Source organism: Panulirus ornatus, chromosome 4 (genome assembly GCF_036320965.1).
Source record: "Panulirus ornatus isolate Po-2019 chromosome 4, ASM3632096v1, whole genome shotgun sequence".
NCBI lineage: Eukaryota > Metazoa > Arthropoda > Malacostraca > Decapoda > Palinuridae > Panulirus > Panulirus ornatus.
The window spans coordinates 89,220,127-89,239,120 of NC_092227.1; the positions used below are offsets into that span (position 1 = coordinate 89,220,127).

At 42.3% G+C, this 18,994-nt stretch overlaps 1 protein-coding gene across 3 annotated transcripts in view; it reads left to right on the forward strand.

The window, feature by feature from the left end:
• LOC139746207 (cyclin-G-associated kinase-like) overlaps positions 1 to 18,994 on the forward strand; it is a 329,022-nt gene that overhangs the window by 225,260 nt on the left and 84,768 nt on the right. For all 3 annotated transcript variants that reach the window (XM_071657155.1, XM_071657166.1, XM_071657174.1), the window contains one exon: positions 14,958 to 15,122. In XM_071657155.1, the coding sequence (XP_071513256.1) occupies positions 14,958 to 15,122 (165 nt within the window). The remainder of the gene's footprint in view (positions 1 to 14,957; positions 15,123 to 18,994) is intronic.

Here is an 18,994-nt window from a genome sequence, read left to right on the forward strand (position 1 = left end):
TTCAAGGCTCCCAGAATTTTCGCCCCCTCCCCCACCTATGATTCTAGCATATGATAGAGTTGATAGAGATGCCCTGTGGAAGGTTATTAAGAATATATGGTGTGGGAGGAAAGTTGTTAGAAGCAGTGAAAAGTTTTTATCGAGGATGTAAGGCATGTGTGTGTACGTGTAGGAAGAGAGGAAAGTGATTGGTTCTCAGTGAATGTAGGCTTGTGGCAGGGGTGTGTGATGTCTCCATGGTTGTTTAATATGTTTATGGATGGGGTGGTTAGGGTGGTAAATGCAAGAGTTTTGGAAAGAGGGGCAAGTATGCAGTCTGTTGTGGATGAGAGAGCTTGGGAAGTGAGTCAGTTGTTGTTCGTGATGATACAGCGCTGGTGGCTGATTCATGTGAGAAACTGCAGAAGCTGGTGACTGAGTTTGGTAAAGTGTGTGAAAGAAGAAAGTTAAGAGTAAATGTGAATAAGAGCAAGGTTATTAGGTACAGTAGGGTTGAGGGTCAAGTCAATTGGGAGGTAAGTTTGAATGGAGAAAAATGGAGGAAAAAAAATGTAAGTGTTTTAGATATCTAGGAGTGGATCTGGCAGCGGATGGAACCATGGAAGCGGAAGTGAATCATAGGGTGGGGGAGGGAGCAAAAATCCTGGGAGCCTTGAAGAATGTTTGGAAGTCGAGAACATTATCTCGGAAAGCAAAAATGGGTATGTTTGACGGAATAGTGGTTCCAACAATGTTGTATGGTTACGAGGCGTGGGCTATGGATAGAGTTGTGCGCAGGAGGATGGATGTGCTGGAAATGAGATGTTTGAGGACAATGTGTGGTGTGAGGTGGTTTTGATCGAGTAAGTAACGTAAGGGTAAGAGAGATGTGTGGAAATAAAAAGAGCGTGGTTGAGAGAGCAGAAGAGGGTGTTTTGAAATGGTTTGGGCACATGGAGAGAATGAGTGAGGAAAGATTGACAAGAGGATATATGTGTCGGAGGTGGAGGGAACGAGGAGAAGAGGGAGACCAAATTGGAGGTGGAAAGATGGAGTGAAAAAGATTTTGTGTGATCGGGGCCTGAACATGCAGGAGGGTGAAAGGAGGGCAAGGAATAGAGTGAATTGGATCGATGTGGTATACTGGGGTTGACATGCTGTCAGTGGATTGAATCAGGGCATGTGAAGCGTCTGGGGTAAACCATGGAAAGCTGTGTGGGGCCTGGATGTGGAAAGGGAGCTGTGGTTTTGGAGCATTATGCATGACAGCTTGAGACCTGAATCGTGACCGAATGGTGGCCTTTGTTGTTCTTTTCCTAGCACTACCTCGCACACATGAGGGGGGAGGGGGATGGTATTCATGTGTTGCAAACGAGGGTGGCGATGGGAATGAATAAAGGCAGACAGTGTGAATTGTGTGCATGGGTATATATGTATGTGTCTGTGTTGTGTGTATGTATATGTGTACATTGAGATGTATAGGTATGTATATTTGGTGTGTGGACGTGTATGTATATACATGTGTATGGGGGTGGGTTGTGCCATTTCTTTCATCTGTTTCCTTGCACTACCTCGCAGACATGGGAGACAGCAACAAAGCAAAATATATAAAATATGAATAATTGTGTGTATGAATGGTTGTGCCAATTCTTCTTTTGTTTCATGGCACTACCTTGTTGATGTGGGAAACAGCAATTAAGTATAATGATAATGATAATTATTACTTGAATGATTGTCTTCATTCACCTATGGGAAGTTTGCTGTGAGAGTATATTACAATACCTACAAGATTTTGTCATAGTTGCAAGCCTAGTGTAATGTGGTCACCACTTTGAAAAGCCAAGAAGAAAATGTTTATGTGCATTTACAAATTGTATTTAGGCAATGATTCACCCTTGCTGTTATTGGCTTGCAGCTCAAATCATTGCACGGACCTGCTTAGCTTTTGTAAATTGTTGAAAATATGATTTTGTTCAATAGTACATCATACATTGGGCACTGGGAAAGTAGGATATTGTGCAACCAAATAGTTACTCAAGATTATCTATTGGATGTCTTCAGGTAAGATTCAGTCTGCTGCTGTTAAAACACCAGATTGAGCTAATCATTTTAGCCAATGAGTTGCCTACTCATAAAGAATAATGGATGAGGGTAAAGTATTTTGGTCTACAAACATACAATCTCCCTTTGTCGCCAACAAAGCTTGGATAGCACTTAACTCATACAACTCATTTTCATCCCTATAGATATTTCTGCAATTAGTGATTTTGTGCTAGCCCTGCCTTTTGGCAAAATGGTAAGAGCAATAAATATAAGAAGTAGTTATGAACATTAAAACATGAGTATTAGGTAGAAGCAGTAGGTGAGAACATTGACTGTGAGCATATGGTAGAAGTAGTTGGTAGGAACATTTGATAGACGCATTATGTAGAAGTAGTCAGTAGGAACATTAAGTAGAAGCCTCTGATAACATTGCATTAGAATTGCCCTCTGCCAGTGGCTGTTAAGGGTGAGGCAATAAGGCTAAGAAGCAGCACTGGAGTTCACCAGTAATGGACACTCTTTTGCTGTGGCCACCTCTTTTAGGGGGTTCCTCAAGGGAAAGGTGATTAGAGATATATAGGGAGAAGTTTACCTCTTTGTATATTACAAGGAGATAATTTTATCCTTTTGGGGCCCTGTCTCTTGTACTTCTTTTCCATCAGGAAGACTTTTAGATATTTGTAAGCTGTCACCATTTACTGTCTTCTTGCTTAGACAATTCCAGCCATCCAATTTCCATACACAAAAGGGGTATTTCTGTACGTCACTTCTTGTCCTTGCCTTACTCAACTTCTAACCCTTGCCTCTGGTAACTTTGGTACTGTGCCTTGTAAAAAGACTGTTTGCTGTCAACATCAACTTGATTTAGGGACTTAAGACTCTTTTTTGTCACCCCTCTGTTATCTACTCTGCTATGGAACAGCTGTCTAATTTCAGCATTTCACTGAAGCTGTTTTTTTTATTTTTAGAACCATATTGGTTGCTTTTCTCTGGACATTCTCGGTCATATCTTTGTGTTTTGGTGCAGTTATCAGACCTGAGAGGCATGATTTAGATTTGGTCTAATGCAATTGTGAATAGTTAACAAATCATTTCCTTATCCATATACTTGAATGCAATTTAATATTTGCCAGCAGAAAGTTTATTTCTTTCTCAATTGTCCCTAATGCAAATCCCAGCAACAGATTAGGTACAATGTCGACCCCCTAGATCTCTTTCATAGTCGATTCCCATATCTTATTTCCACCATCCTCATTACCTTACATTTACTTGGATTGAATCTTATCACCATGTATGAGAGCAAATTCATAGTTTATTTCAAGCTTTCCTTTAAGCAATGTAATTATTTTCATTCCTTAAATCATCCATGACCTTGTTATCATCCACAAAGATGTTCAGGTCATGAGTATAGTCCTTGTAGCAGGTCATTCACAAACACAAAGAATAGCATCACTTCACCTGGAACCTCTGCCCATTTTGAGAATATACTTCATACCAGCATCCACAGTTTTGTTCCACATAGATAGAGATGCTCTGTGGAAGGTATTAAGAATATATGGTGTGGGAGGAAAGTTGTTAGAAGCAGTGAAAAGTTTTTATCGAGGATGTAAGGCATGTGTGTGTACGTGTAGGAAGAGAGGAAAGTGATTGGTTCTCAGTGAATGTAGGTTTGCGGCAGGGGTGTGTGATGTCTCCATGGTTGTTTAATTTGTTTATGGATGGGTTGTTAGGGAGGTAAATGCAAGAGTTTTGGAAAGAGGGGCAAGTACGAAGTCTGTTGGGGATGAGAGAGCTTGGGAAGTGAGTCAGTTGTTGTTCGCTGATGATACAGCGCTGGTGGCTGATTCATGTGAGAAACTGCAGAAGCTGGTGACTGAGTTTGGTAAAGTGTGTGAAAGAAGAAAGTTAAGAGTAAATGTGAATAAGAGCAAGGTTATTAGGTACAGTAGGGTTGAGGGTCAAGTCAATTGGGAGGTGAGTTTGAATGGAGAAAAACTGGAGGAAGTGAAGTGTTTTAGATATCTGGGAGTGGATCTGTCAGCGGATGGAACCATGGAAGCGGAAGTGGATCATAGGGTGGGGAAGGGGGCGAAAATTTTGGGAGCCTTGAAAAATGTGTGGAAGTCGAGAACATTATCCCGGAAAGCAAAAATGGGTATGTTTGAAGGAATAGTAGTTCCAACAATGTTGTATGGTTGCGAGGCGTGGGCTATGGATAGAGTTGTGCGCAGGAGGATGGATGTGCTGGAAATGAGATGTTTGAGGACAATGTGTGGTGTGGGGTGGTTTGATCGAGTAAGTAACGTAAGGGTAAGAGAGATGTGTGGAAATAAAAAGAGCGTGGTTGAGAGAGCAGAAGAGGGTGTTTTGAAATGGTTTGGGCACATGGAGAGAATGAGTGAGGAAAGATTGACCAAGAGGATATATGTGTCGGAGGTGGAGGGAACGAGGAGAAGAGGGAGACCAAATTGGAGGTGGAAAGATGGAGTGAAAAGGATTTTGTGTGATCGGGGCCTGAACATGCAGGAGGGTGAAAGGAGGGCAAGGAATAGAGTGAATTGGAGCGATGTGGTATACAGGGGTTGACGTGCTGTCAGTGGATTGAATCAGGGCATGTGAAGCGTCTGGGGTAAACCATGGAAAGCTGTGTAGGTATGTATATTTGCGTGTGTGGACGTGTGTATGTACATGCGTATGGGGGGGGTTGGGCCATTTCTTTCGTCTGTTTCCTTGCGCTACCTCGCAAACGCGGGAGACAGCGACAAAGTATAAAAAAAAAAAAAAAAAAAAATTATTTATACAGCTTTGTCGCTGTCTCCCGCGTTAGCGAGGTAGCGCAAGGAAACAGACGAAAGAATGGCCCAACCCGCCCACATACACATGTATATACATACACGTCCACACACGCAAATATACATACCTATACATCTCAATGTACACATATATATACACACACAGACATATACCTATATACACATGTACATAATTCATACTGTCTGCCTTTATTTGTTCCCATCGCCACCTCGCCACACATGGAATAACACCCCCTTCCCCCCTCATGTGTGCGAGGTAGTGCTAGGAAAAGACACCAAAGGCCCCATTCGTTCACACTCAGTCTCTAGTTGTCATGTAATAATGCACCGAAACCACAGCTCCCTTTCCACATCCAGGCCCCACACAACTTTCCATGGTTTACCCCAGACGCTTCACATGCCCTGGTTCAATCCATTGACAGCACATCGACCCCGGTATACCACATCGATCCAATTCACTCTATTCCTTGCACGCCTTTCACCCTCCTGCATGTTCAGGCCCCGATCACTCAAAATCTTTTTCACTCCATCTTTCCACCTCCAATTTGGTCTCCCACTTCTCCTCGTTCCCTCCACCTCTGACAAATATATCCTCTTGGTCAATCTTTCCTCACTCATTCTCTCCATGTGACCAAACCATTTCAAAACGCCCTCTTCTGCTCTCTCAACCACACTCTTTTTATTTCCACACATCTCTCTTACCCTTACATTACTTACTCGATCAAACCACCTCACACCACATATTGCCCTCAAACATCTCATTTCCAGCACATCCACCCTCCTGCGCACAACTCTATCCATAGCCCACGCCTCGCAACCATACAACATTGTTGGAACCAATATTCCTTCAAACATACCCATTTTTGCTTTCCGAGATAATGTTCTCGAATTCCAAACATTCTTCAAGGCTCCCAGAATTTTCGCCCCCTCCCCCACCCTATGATTCTAGCATATGATAGAGTTGATAGAGATGCCCTGTGGAAGGTATTAAGAATATATGGTGTGGGAGGCAAGTTGTTAGAAGCAGTGAAAAGTTTTTATCGAGGATGTAAGGCATGTGTGTGTACGTGTAGGAAGAGAGGAAAGTGATTGGTTCTCAGTGAATGTAGGCTTGTGGCAGGGGTGTGTGATGTCTCCATGGTTGTTTAATATGTTTATGGATGGGGTTGTTAGGGAGGTGAATGCAAGAGTTTTGGAAAGAGGGGCAAGTATGCAGTCTGTTGTGGATGAGAGAGCTTGGGAAGTGAGTCAGTTGTTGTTCGCTGATGATACAGCGCTGGTGGCTGATTCATGTGAGAAACTGCAGAAGCTGGTGACTGAGTTTGGTAAAGTGTGTGAAAGAAGAAAGTTAAGAGTAAATGTGAATAAGAGCAAGGTTATTAGGTACAGTAGGGTTGAGGGTCAAGTCAATTGGGAGGTAAGTTTGAATGGAGAAAAACTGGAGGAAGTAAAGTGTTTTAGATATCTAGGAGTGGATCTGGCAGCGGATGGAACCATGGAAGCGGAAGTGAATCATAGGGTGGGGGAGGGAGCAAAAATCCTGGGAGCCTTGAAGAATGTTTGGAAGTCGAGAACATTATCTCGGAAAGCAAAAATGGGTATGTTTGACGGAATAGTGGTTCCAACAATGTTGTATGGTTACGAGGCGTGGGCTATGGATAGAGTTGTGCGCAGGAGGATGGATGTGCTGGAAATGAGATGTTTGAGGACAATGTGTGGTGTGAGGTGGTTTTGATCGAGTAAGTAATGTAAGGGTAAGAGAGATGCGTGGAAATAAAAAGAGCGTGGTTGAGAGAGCAGAAGAGGGTGTTTTGAAATGGTTTGGGCACATGGAGAGAATGAGTGAGGAAAGATTGACCAAGAGGATATGTGTGTCGGAGGTGGAGGGAACGAGGAGAAGTGGGAGACCAAATTGGAGGTGGAAAGATGGAGTGAAAAAGATTTTGTGTGATCGGGGCCTGAACATGCAGGAGGGTGAAAGGCGGGCAAGGAATAGAGTGAATTGGATCGATGTGGTATACTGGGGTTGACATGCTGTCAGTGGATTGAATCAGGGCATGTGAAGCGTCTGGGGTAAACCATGGAAAGCTGTGTGGGGCCTGGATGTGGAAAGGGAGCTGTGGTTTTGGGCATTATTGCATGACAGCTAGAGACTGAATGTGAACGAATGGGGCCTTTGTTGTCTTTTCCTAGCGCTACCTCGCACACATGAGGGGGGAGGGGGATGGTATTCCATGTGTGGCAAGGTGGCGATGGGAATGAATAAAGGCAGACAGTGTGAATTGTGTGCATGGGTATATATGTATGTGTCTGTGTGTGTGTATGTATATGTGTACATTGAGATGTATAGGTATGTATATTTGCGTGTGTGGACGTGTATGTATATACATGTGTATGGGGGTGGGTTGTGCCATTTCTTTCATCTGTTTCCTTGCACTACCTCGCAGACATGGGAGACAGCAACAAAGCAAAATATATAAAATATGAATAAATGTGTGTATGAATGGATGAGCCATTCTTCATTTGTTTCATGGCACTACCTTGTTGATGTGGGAAACAGCAATTAAGTATAATGATAATGATAATTATTACTTGAATGATTGTCTTCATTCACCTATGGGAAGTTTGCTGTGAGAGTATACTTACAATACCTACAAGATTTTGTCATAGTTGCAAGCCTAGTGTAATGTGGTCACCACTTTGAAAAGCCAAGAAGAAAATGTTTATGTGCATTTACAAATTGTATTTAGGCAATGATTCAACCCTTGCTGTTATTGGCTTGCAGCTCAAATCATGCACGGACCTGCTTAGCTTTTGTAAATTGTTGAAAATATGATTTTGTTCCATAGTACATCATAAATTGGACTGGGAAAGTTGGATTATTGATGCAACCAAATAGTTACTCAAGATTATCTATTGGATGTCTTCAGGTAAGATTCAGTCTGCTGCTGTTAAAACACCAGATTGAGCTAATCATTTTAGCCAATGAGTTGCCTACTCATAAAGAATAATGGATGAGGGTAAAGTATTTTGGTCTACAAACATACAATCTCCCTTTGTCGCCAACAAAGCTTGATAGCACTTAACTCATACAACTCATTTTCATCCCTATAGATATTTCTGCAATTAGTGATTTGTGCTAGCCCTGCCTTTTGGCAAAATGGTAAGAGCAATAAATATAAGAAGTAGTTATGAACATTAAACATGAGTATTAGGTAGAAGCAGTAGGTGAGAACATTGACTGTGAGCATATGGTAGAAGTAGTTGGTAGGAACATTTGATAGACGCATTATGTAGAAGTAGTCAGTAGGAACATTAAGTAGAAGCCTCTGAAAACATTGCATTAGAATTGCCCTCTGCCAGTGGCCTGTTAAGGGTGAGGCAATAAAGGCTAAGAAGCAGCACTGGAGTTCACCAGTAATGGACACTCTTTTGCTGTGGCCACCTCTTTTAGGGGGTTCCTCAAGGGAAAGGTGATAGAGATATATAGGGAGAAGTTTACCTCTTTGTATATTACAAGAGATAATTTTATCCTTTTGGGGCCCTGTCTCTTGTACTTCTTTTCCATCAGGAAGACTTTTAGATATTTGTAAGCTGTCACCATTTACTGTCTTCTTGCTTAGACAATTCCAGCCATCCAATTTCCATACACAAAAGGGGTATTTCTGTACGTCCTTCTTGACCTGCCTTACTCAACTTCTAACCCTTGCCTCTGGTAACTTTGGTACTGTGCCTTGTAAAAAGACTGTTTGCTGTCAACATCAACTTGATTTAGGGACTTAAGACTCTTTTTGTCACCCCTCTGTTATCTACTCTGCTATGGACAGCTGTCTAACTTTCAGCATTTCACTGAAGCTGTTTTTTTTATTTTTAGAACCATATTGGTTGCTTTTCTCTGGACATTCTCGGTCATATCTTTGTGTTTTGGTGCAGTTATCAGACCTGAGAGGCATGATTTAGATTTGGTCTAATGCAATTGTGAATAGTTAACAAATCATTTCCTTATCCATATACTTGAATGCAATTTGATATTTGCCAGCAGAAAGTTTATTTCTTTCTCAATTGTCCCTAATGCAAATCCCCAGCAACAGATTAGGTACAATGTCGACCCCTAGATCTCTTTCACTAGTCGATTCCCATTTCTTATTTCCCACCATCCTCATTACCTTACATTTACTTGGATTGAATCTTATCACCATGTATGAGAGCAACTTCATAGTTTATTCAAGCTTTCCTTTAAGCAAATGTAATTATTTTCATTCCTTACATCTCTCATGACCTTGTTATCATCCACAAAGATGTTCAGGTATGAGTATAGTCCTTGTAGCAGGTCATTCACAAACACAAAGAATAGCATCACTTCACCTGGAACCTCTGCCCATTTTGAGAATATACTTCATACCAGCATCCACAGTTTTGTTCCACATAGATAGAGATGCTCTGTGGAAGGTATTAAGAATATATGGTGTGGGAGGAAAGTTGTTAGAAGCAGTGAAAAGTTTTTATCGAGGATGTAAGGCATGTGTACGGGTAGGAAGAGAGGAAAGTGATTGGTTCTCAGTGAATGTAGGTTTGCGGCAGGGGTGTGTGATGTCTCCATGGTTGTTTAATTTGTTTATGGATGGGGTTGTTAGGGAGGTAAATGCAAGAGTTTTGGAAAGAGGGGCAAGTACGAAGTCTGTTGGGGATGAGAGAGCTTGGGAAGTGAGTCAGTTGTTGTTCGCTGATGATACAGCGCTGGTGGCTGATTCATGTGAGAAACTGCAGAAGCTGGTGACTGAGTTTGGTAAAGTGTGTGGAAGAAGAAAGTTAAGAGTAAATGTGAATAAGAGCAAGGTTATTAGGTACAGTAGGGTTGAGGGTCAAGTCAATTGGGAGGTGAGTTTGAATGGAGAAAAACTGGAGGAAGTGAAGTGTTTTAGATATCTGGGAGTGGATCTGGCAGCGGATGGAACCATGGAAGCAGAAGTGGATCATAGGGTGGGGGAGGGGGCAAAAATTCTGGGGGCCTTGAAGAATGTGTGGAAGTCAAGAACATTATCTCGGAAAGCAAAAATGGGTATGTTTGAAGGAATAGTGGTTCCAACAATGTTGTACGGTTGCGAGGCATGGGCTATGGATAGAGTTGTGCGCAGGAGGATGGATGTGCTGGAAATGAGATGTTTGAGGACAATGTGAGGTGTGAGGTGGTTTGATCGAGTGAGTAACGTAAGGGTAAGAGAGATGTGTGGAAATAAAAAGAGCGTGGTTGAGAGCAGAAGAGGGTGTTTTGAAGTGGTTTGGGCACATGGAGAGAATGAGTGAGGAAAGATTGACCAAGAGGATATATGTGTCGGAGGTGGAGGGAACGAGGAGAAGAGGGAGACCAAATTGGAGGTGGAAAGATGGAGTGAAAAAGATTTTGTGTGATCGGGGCCTGAACATGCAGGAGGGTGAAAGGAGGGCAAGGAATAGAGTGAATTGGAGCGATGTGGTATACCGGGGTTGACGTGCTGTCAATGGATTGAATCAAGGTATGTGAAGCGTCTGGGGTAAACCATGGAAAGCTGTGTAGGTATGTATATTTGCGTGTGTGGACGTATGTATATACATGTGTATGGGGGTGGGTTGGGCCATTTCTTTCGTCTGTTTCCTTGCGCTACCTCGCAAACGCGGGAGACAGCGACAAAGTATAATAAAAAAATAGATAATCCTCAGTTGACCATAGAAGTATAGTCCTTATTCCTGCCTGTAGCTCTTACTTGTTATTCACCTTTTGATGGGGACAGTGTCAAAGACTTTTTGACAGTCTTGGGATACTCAGCCTACCCTTCCATCTTTTGGTCTGTGACTGAGCTCACCCTGTCATAAAAGTTTTTTCTCTGAAGCCATTTTGTCTCCAAGTTAAGGAGTTTCTCCTTTGTAGGTAGTCATTTATTTGCTTTCTCATTATTTTTCCAGTCTTACAAACCACATTCTTCATCGAAACAGGCCAGTAGTTCAGTGCAGTTTTCCGGAAACCTTTCTTAAAGATAGGCACAACATTTGACAACTTCACAACTACCACTTCCTGTGGTGTCCTGTTGAACTGTATTTGAGTTCTCTGTCTGCATCATTTCTTAATGCATATTCTTGTATAAACTTAGACAGGATTTCTCATTGAGGTGGATGAAACCTGGTTAAGTTCAATGGCTCCAAAACCCAGTTCTGCCCATCTTTGTCTTGAAAATCCCTCACATCTTTCATATTTGTTTTGAAAGATTTGTAATTTCACCACTTGACACAGAAATTTTTTTATATCACAGTAACAGTTGACTTATTTTGGAAACCTCTCATTATGGAAATAGCTAAGTCCTGTTTAGATGTCAAAATTTCTTTTTTTTTTTGAACAATTTCTACTTTAAAGAAAGGTCAAAATTTCTTTTCTTTTGAATAGTTTCTCCTTCAAAGAAAGGACTGATCCATCCTTGTTTGGAATACTGCTTTCACATCTAGGATGGCTCTTACTCTACATCCGTACGAGATAGAGTTGAGTCTGAAGTGGTCCAACCATTAGACCCACTTGCCCTATGCCACAATGTTGGTCCACTTTTCTTGTTCTATAGGTATTATCTGTTTTTTGCCCCAAGAGCTAGTTGCTAATGTGCCCCCGCCATTAGCTAAACCTTGTAATACTCAGCTATATACTACATTACATGATTATTGATGGAGAGAGATGGGTGATTATTGGTGCATATGCACCTGGGCATGAGAAGAAAGATCATGAGAGGCAAGTGTTTTGGGAGCAGCTGAATGAGTGTGTTAGTGGTTTTGATGCACGAGACTGGGTTATAGTGATGGGTGATTTGAATGCAAAGGTGAGTAATGTGGCAGTTGAGTGAATAATTGGTATACATGGGGTGTTCAGTGTTGTAAATGGAAATGGTGAAGAGCTTGTAGATTTATGCGCTGAAAAAGGACTGGTGATTGGGAATACCTGGTTTAAAAAGCGAGATACACATAAGTATACGTATGTAAGTAGGAGAGATGGCCAGAGAGCGTTATTGGATTGCGTGTTAATTGACAGGCGCGCGAAAGAGAGACTTTTGTATGTTAATGTGCTGAGAGGTGCAACTGGAGGGATGTCTGATCATTATCTTGTGGAGGCTAAGGTGAAGATTTGTATGGGTTTTCAGAAAAGAAGAGTGAATGTTGGGGTGAAGAGGGTGGTGAGAGTAAGTGAGCTTGGGAAGGAGACTTGTGTGAGGAAGTACCAGGAGAGACTGAGTACAGAATGGAAAAAGGTGAGAACAATGGAAGTAAGGGGAGTGGGGGAGGAATGGGATGTATTTAGGGAATCAGTGATGGATTGCGCAAAAGATGCTTGTGGCATGAGAAGAGTGGGAGGTGGGTTGATTAGAAAGGGTAGTGAGTGGTGGGATGAAGAAGTAAGATTATTAGTGAAAGAGAAGAGAGAGGCATTTGGATGATTTTTGCAGGGAAAAAATGCAATTGAGTGGGAGATGTATAAAAGAAAGAGACAGGAGGTCAAGAGAAAGGTGCAAGAGGTGAAAAAGAGGGCAAATGAGAGTTGGGGTGAGAGAGTATCATTAAATTTTAGGGAGAATAAAAAGATGTTCTGGAAGGAGGTAAATAAAGTGCGTAAGACAAGGGAGCAAATGGGAACCTCAGTGAAGGGCGCAAATGGGGAGGTGATAACAAGTAGTGGTGATGTGAGGAGATGGAGTGAGTATTTTGAAGGTTTGTTGAATGTGTTTGATGATAGAGTGGCAGATATAGGGTGTTTTGGTCAAGGTGGTGTGCAAAGTGAGAGGGTTAGAGAAAATGATTTGGTAAACAGAGAAGAGGTAGTAAAAGCTTTGCGGAAGATGAAAGCCGGCAAGGCAGCAGGTTTGGATGGTATTGCAGTGGAATTTATTAAAAAAGGGGGTGACTGTATTATTGACTGGTTGGTAAGGTTATTTAATGTATGTATGACTCATGGTGAGGTGCCTGAGGATTGGCAGAATGCGTGCATAGTCCCTTTGTACAAAGGGAAAGGGGATAAGAGTGAGTGCTCAAATTAAAGAGGTATAAGTTTGTTGAGTATTCCTGGTAAATTATATGGGAGGATATTGATTGAGAGGGTGAAGGCATGTACAGAGCATCAGATTGGGAAAGAGCAGTGTGGTTTCAGAAGTGGTAGAGGATGTGTGGATCAGGTGTTTGCTTTGAAGAATGTATGTGAGAAATACTTAGAAAAGCAAATGGATTTGTATGTAGCATTTATGGATCTGGAGAAGGAATATGATAGAGTTGATAGAGATGCTCAGTGGAAGGTATTAAGAATATATGGTGTGGGAGGCAAGTTGTTAGAAGCAGTGAAAAGTTTTTATCGAGGATGTAAGGCATGTGTACGTGTAGGAAGAGAGGAAAGTGATTGGTTCTCAGTGAATGTAGGTTTGCGGCAGGGGTGTGTGATGTCTCCGTGGTTGTTTGATTTGTTTATGGATGGGGTTGTTAGGGAGGTGAATGCAAGAGTTTTGGAAAGAGGGGCAAGTATGAAGTCTGTTGTGGATGAGAGAGCTTGGGAAGTGAGTCAGTTGTTGTTCGCTGATGATACAGCGCTGGTGGCTGATTCATGTGAGAAACTGCAGAAGCTGGTGACTGAGTTTGGTAAAGTGTGTGAAAGAAGAAAGTTAAGAGTAAATGTGAATAAGAGCAAGGTAATTAGGTACAGTAGGGTTGAGGGTCAAGTCAATTGGGAGGTAAGTTTGAATGGAGAAAAACTGGAGGAAGTAAAGTGTTTTAGATATCTGGGAGTGGATCTGGCAGCGGATGGAACCATGGAAGCGGAAGTGGATCATAGGGTGGGGGAGGGGGCGAAAATCCTGGGAGCCTTGAAGAATATGTGGAAGTCGAGAACATTATCTCGGAAAGCAAAAATGGGTATGTTTGAAGGAATAGTGTTTCCAACAATGTTGTATGGTTGCGAGGCGTGGGCTATGGATAGAGTTGTGCGCAGGAGGATGGATGTGCTGGAAATGAGATGTTTGAGGACAATGTGTGGTGTGAGGTGGTTTGATCAAGTAAGTAACGTAAGGGTAAGAGAGATGTGTGGAAATAAAATGAGCGTGGTTGAGAGAGCAGAAGAGGGTGTTTTGAAATGGTTTGGGCACATGGAGAGAATGAGTGAGGAAAAATTGACCAAGAGGATATATGTGTCGGAGGTGGAGGGAACGAGGAGAAGTGGGAGACCAAATTGGAGGTGGAAAGATGGAGTGAAAAAGATTTTGTGTGATCGGGGCCTGAACATGCAGGAGGGTGAAAGGAGGGCAAGGAATAGAGTGAATTGGATCGATGTGGTATACCGGGGTTGACGTGCTGTCAGTGGATTGAATCAAGGCATGTGAAGCGTCTGGGGTAAACCATGGAAAGCTGTGTAGGTATGTATATTTGCGTGTGTGGACGTATGTATATACATGTGTATGGGGGTGGGTTGGGCCATTTCTTTCGTCTGTTTCCTTGCGCTACCTCGCAAACGCAGGAGACAGCAACAAAGAAAAAAAAAAAAAATGATTATTGTGTGGCTGTTGCCAACTCATGGGTGGGCTGTTTTGATAACTATTTTCCTACTCCTCAAAGCTTTAGAACTCTCCACGTCCTTTTGTCTTTTCTAACAATCATGACCTGGCTTTTTTTGAAAGACAAGTTTTCCACATTCTCCAAAAGTCTTGAAGTACTTTTCCTCATCTCTTCTTTCTTCCTCGTATTAACTCTCTTTGTTTCAAGTAAGGCAAAAAAATCATCTTGATAGACTCTGTCACCATGCTTTCAAACAACCAGCTTCCTATTCTTGTCAGTTTAATACCTCAGTGATCAGTGCAATACTTCTTCCCATCTTTTTATAGTTGTGCTTTCACTCAGTCCAACCAACATTTTTTTCATCCTTTCACTAAATCCATCCCAGCCCTTTGCAGTATTTACACCTTTATTCATGCATTTTGCATGAATCTGTCTGCAACCACACAGTATTCTACATCTGAAGTAAAATCCCTGTTAGGCCATATCAGTGTTTTAGAATTTATACTCAGTACCATGTAGAGAACAGATTTATGTGTTGTTGGAGTCTTGTAATGGATACATGATTTATCTTTATACCAGGTAACTTAGCAGGCATGAGTGGATGGGGTGGATCCAAACCTACCACACCTTTGGGTGGAACTCCAGTTGGCGGTACTCCTGTTGGTGGAAGCACTCCTGTCATGGGCTCCCCACAACACCGTCCACAGATGGCTGGAGCATGGCAAGGACAAGCACAGGCGCCAGGTGAATCTTACTTTTGCTTATGATTGCAGCACTGTGTGTTTTTCTCTTCCTCCTTCAATTTTCCTTTAAAAGTGCTGCCTGAATGTGTACGGATTAAGGATACCTCAACCAGGGGATATGGATTGTTCTGTGCTTTTGATTGAAAATGGGGCTAGGCTGGTTACAGTATATTTGCTAAACCCATTCTATAAACATACAAACCATCCAAAGACTCCTTTCTTATTTTTCCATGCTCATTTATAAGTTATCCTAACCTTGATAAATTCATGGGTCAAGTGCATAGGTTTGCATCCTGGTTACAGCAGTCAGTCCACAGTCAACCCAGCTGTTCATCCACCCTTAGGAATTGGTTGATGAAATGGGTACCTGACATGAGGGGAGTGGATGAGGAATGGGATGTGTTTAGGGAAGCAGTGATGGCTTTTGCAAAAGATGCATGTGGCATGAGAAAGGTGGGAGGTGGGTAGATTAGAAAGGGTAGTGAGTGGTGGGGTGAAGAATTAAAGCTGTTAGTGAAAGAGAAAAGAGAGGCCTTTGGATGATACTTGCAAGGAAGGAGTGCAAATGACTAGATGTATAAAAGAGCAGGAGGTCAAGAGAAAGATGAAGGGTTAAAAAAGAGGGTAAATGAGAGTTAGGATGAGAGAGTATCCTTGAACTATATGGAGAACATAAGACAAGAGAGCAAATGGGAACTTTGGTGAAAGGGGACAAGTGGGAAAGTAATAACAGGTAGTGATGAAGTGAAGAGATGGAGTGAGTATTCTGAAAGTTTGTTGAATGATAGAGTGGCACATACAGGGTGTTTTGGTTGGGGTGGTATGTGAAGTAAGAGGGTCAGGGAGAATGGTTTCATTAAGAGAGAATAGGTAGTGAAAGCTTTGCAGAAGATGAAATCCAGCAAGATGGCAGGTTTAGATGGTATTGCATTAGAATTTATTAAAACGGGGTGACTGTGTTGTTGGACTGTGTTGTTGATTGGTTGGTAAGGATTTTCAGTGTATGTATGGATCATGGTGAAGTGCCTGATGATAGGCGGTAAGCATGCATAGTGCCATTAGACAAAGGCAAAGGAGATAAAGGTAAATGTTCAGATTACAGAGGCAAATGTTTTGGACACATGGAGAGAATGTACAGAGGTAAAGGGGATAAAGGTGAAAGTTCAAATTTCAGAGGTATAAGTTTGTTGAGTATTCCTGGGAAATTATATGGGAGGGTATTGATTGAGAGGGTAAAGGCATGTACAGAGCATCAGACTGGGGAAGAGCTGTGTGGTTTCAGAAGCGGTAGAGGATGTGTGGATCAAGTGTTCGCTTTGAAGGATGTATGTGAGAAATACTTAGAATAACAGATGGATGTGTAAGTAGCATCAATGGATCTAGGGAAGGCATATGATAGAATTGATAGAGATGCTTTGTGGAAGGTATTAAGAGTATATGGTGTGGGAGGTAAGTTGTTAGAAGCAGTGGAAAGTTTTTACCCAGAATGTAAGGCATGCGTACGAGTAGGAAGAGAGGAAATTGATTGGTTCCCAGTGAATGTTAGTTTGTGGCAGTGGTGAGTGATGTCTCCATGGTTTTTTAATTTGTTTATGGATGGGTGGTTAGGGAATTGAATGCAAGAGTTTTGGAGAGAGGGGCAAGTATGCTGTTTGTTGGGGATGAGAGGGCTTAAGAAGTGTCACTTGTTGTTCGTTGATGATACAGTGCTTGTAGCTGATTCGGGTGAGAAACTGCAGAAGCTGGTGACTGAGTTTGGTAAAGTGTGTGAAAGAAGAAAGCTGAGAGTAAATGTGAATAAGAGCAAGGTTCAGTAGGGTTGAGGGACAAGTCGTTTGGGAGGTAAGTTTGAATGGAGAAGAACTGGAGGAAGTGAATTGTTTTAGATATCTGGGAGTGTATTTGGCAGTGGATGGAACCACGGAAGTGGAAGGGGGTGAAGGTCTTGGGAGGGTTGAAGAATGTGAGGAAGGCAAGAACATTATCTTGGAGAGCAAAAATGGGTATGTTTGAAGGAATAGTGGTTCCAACAATGTTATATGTTTGCGAGGCATGGGCTATAGATAGGGTTGTGCAGAGGAGGGTGGATATGTTGGAAATTAAATGTTTGAGGACAATATGTAGTGCGAGGTGGTTTGATCGATTAAGTAATGGAAGGGTAAGAGAGATGTGTGGTAATAAAAAGAATGGTTGAGAGAGAAGAAGAGTGTCTTGAAAAGGTTTGGCCACATGGAATGACGTGGAGGGGACGAGGAGAAATGGGAGATTAAATTGGAGATGGAAGGATGGAGTGAAAAAGATTTTGAGCGATTGGGGCCTGAACATACAGAGGGGTGAAAGGTGTGCAAGGAATAGAGTGAATTGGAACAATCTAGTATTCAGGGGTGGACATGCTGTCATTGGATTGAACCAGGGCATGTGAAGCGTCTATGTTAAACCTTGGAAAGTTTGTGGGGCCTGGATGTGGAAAGAGAGCTGTGGTTTTGATGCATTATGCATAACAGCTAGAGACTGAGTGCGAACAGATGTGGCCTTTGTTGTCTTTTCCTAGCGCTACATCGCAGGGGGATGCTATTTCATGTGTGGCAGGGTGGTGACAGGAATGGATAAAGGCAGCAAGTATGAATCTATACATGTGTATATATGTATGTCTGTGTATGTATATGTATGTATACGTTGAAATGTATAGGTTTGTAAATGTGCGTACATAGGTGTTTATGTATATACATGTGTATGTGGGTGGGTTGGGCCATTCTATCGTCTATTTCCTTGCGCTACCTCACTAACGCAGGAGACAGCGATTAAGTATAATGAAATAAAGGTATAACATTGTTGGAACCACTATTCCTTCAAACATACCCATTTTGCTCTCCGAGATAACGTTCTCACCTTCCATACATTCTTCACTGCTCCCAGAACCTTTGCCTCCTCCCCACACCTTTGACTCACTTCCACCTCTATGGTTCAATCTGCTGCTAGGTCCACTCCCATCATAAGAGAGAAAGTGGCAAGAGGTCAAGAGAATGGTGCAAGAGTTGAAAAAGAGGGCAAATGAGAGTTGGGGTGAGAGAGTATCATTAGATTTTAGGGAGAATAGAAAGATGTTTTGGAAGGAGGTAAAAAAACGTGCATAAGACAAGAGAACAAATGGGAACATCTGTGAAGGGAGGAAGTGGGGAAGTGATAACAGATAGTGGTGGAGTAAGAAGGACTCACTTCCCAAAGCCTTCTCATCCAGAACAGACTGGATACTTGCCCCTCTCTTTAATGGGATGACCTTGACTAGGGCCTCAGCTGCCCGTGCTGTCTCAGCAAAAACAATGCTGTTTTGGATATGAGAAAAAAATAGCATTGTGGGGAATGGATGCAATCATATAACATTGTTGGAACCACTATTCCTTCAAACATACCCATTTTTGCTTTCCGAGATGATGTTCTCGACTTCCACACATTCTTCAACGCTCCCAGGACTTTCGCCCCCTCCCCCATCCTATGATTCACTTCCGCTTCCATGGTTCCATCCGCTGCCAAATCCACTCCCAGATATCTAAAACACCTCACTTCCTCCACTTTTTCTCCATTCAGACTTACCTCCCAATTGACGACCCTCAACCCTACTGTACCTAATAACCTTGCTCTTATTCACATTTACTCTCGGCTTTCTTCTTTCACACACTTTACCAAACTCAGTCACCAGCTTCTGTAGTTTCTCACATGAATCAGCCACCAGTGCTGTATCATCAGCGAACAACAACTGACTCACTTCCCAAGCCCTCTCATCCACAATAGAGTGCATACTTGCCTCTCTTTCCAAAACTCTTGCATTCACCTCCCTAACAACCCCATCCATAAACAAATTAAACAACCATGGAG